The sequence below is a fragment of the Lucilia cuprina genome, chromosome 6, assembly GCF_022045245.1.
Source record: "Lucilia cuprina isolate Lc7/37 chromosome 6, ASM2204524v1, whole genome shotgun sequence".
NCBI lineage: Eukaryota > Metazoa > Arthropoda > Insecta > Diptera > Calliphoridae > Lucilia > Lucilia cuprina.
In genome coordinates, this window is record NC_060954.1 from 52,885,312 (window position 1) to 52,886,676 (window position 1,365).

Here is a 1,365-nt window from a genome sequence, read left to right on the forward strand (position 1 = left end):
TAATCCTCTCTTTGCTGTATAATTGACATCAAAGTAATGAAAAGGAAAGTAAAAGGAATAAAGATAAAGAGATATAAAAAGTTTTGGAAGAACTGTTAAAAAAAATATTTGGTCCATGTGGCACAAATTTATTTAAACTTGAAAAATTTAATATAATTAAGATATTTGCCAAATTAATCAACAGGTTTTTATTTAGAAACAAAATGACTTACTACCACATTCTCTTAGTTACAATATGCTCTTAAAATTTGTTTTCATCTCATAACTTTTCAACAAAAAAATTTTAATAAGACTCTAACGACGCATGCTCCTGGAAAAAAGTTTTACTCTTAATTTCTTTATCCTCAAAAAAAATGTGAGTAACAAATCCTCTTCCTGAACCAAGAACATTCCAAGACATAAAGTATTTAAATTACATATTTTGGCAAACACTGCTTCAGAGATATTTTAGTTCTCAGTTTAAACACAACGTTTTTCATTTCGAATTATCATATAATAAAATTCGCACAAAAAGACGCATATTTGTATCGTTTAATAAAGTGTTCCTTTTGCTAAACAAAATCAAAGAAATATCTAATTCCAAAAAGACAATATGTGTTTGTATATGGGTGTTGCAGAACATTTAGTTGACATTTTAACTTTTTGCGTGTGTCGTGTGATTGAAATGTCTATATTTGTATTGATGATGACATGTGGCATCACACTACAAGACGCTGATGCTGAAGAGCCATCTGTCACTCACACTGGCTAAGTGCCAAAACACACAATCCTGATGGATGACTGACTGATGACTATAACGATAATGATGCTTTTTTTGGGAGAGAGGCAGCTAACTTCATACCACTAAATTCGAATGCATTGTTAATGCTAATACTACTGATGACATGGAGGTTGACAAAAAAAAAAAAAAAACAAATAAAAATAATGGCCAAGTGATTTGCGATAATAATGTGTGTATTTTGTGTATGAGTATTAAGAAAATAAGCAGATGTATTTAACTACTTATTTATTAAGTTATTAAGACTAAGACTACTAACGTAAATATAAAATAAGAAACAAAAAATCCTTAAATGAGAAATATTTATTAAGAAATGAATAAAACTTGTGAAAGATAGAAGAATAAATGTATTTTTTATCAAGATCACGCGCCAAAAGAATTACTCATCTTTCAAGGACAATCATCGAAGAAGTATCCAAGGAAGTGGGACATCGAATGATACAAAGTTGGTAGAACATATTAAAGTCTGATAATTAGATAAATAGATAGATAGATTGATAGATAGATAGATAGATAGATAGATAGATAGATAGATAGATAGATAGATAGATAGATAGATAGATAGATAGATAGATAGATAGATAGAT

The 1,365-nt window shown here is 28.6% G+C and overlaps 1 protein-coding gene across 1 annotated transcript; it reads left to right on the top strand.

Annotated features, from left to right (window-relative positions):
* The first annotated feature begins 452 nt into the window (after positions 1-452).
* Positions 453-1,029, top strand: LOC111688365. The gene has a single exon (XM_023450862.2). It carries the CDS (start codon positions 593-595, stop codon positions 749-751), a length of 159 nt encoding a protein of 52 aa, XP_023306630.1. The 5' UTR covers positions 453-592; the 3' UTR covers positions 752-1,029.
* The last annotated feature ends 336 nt before the right edge of the window (positions 1,030-1,365 follow it).

Excerpts from the sequence above, each read along its gene's own strand:
- LOC111688365 (XM_023450862.2), top strand. The coding sequence starts at position 593 with ATGTGTTTGTATATGGGTGTTGCAGAACATTTAGTTGACATTTTAACT.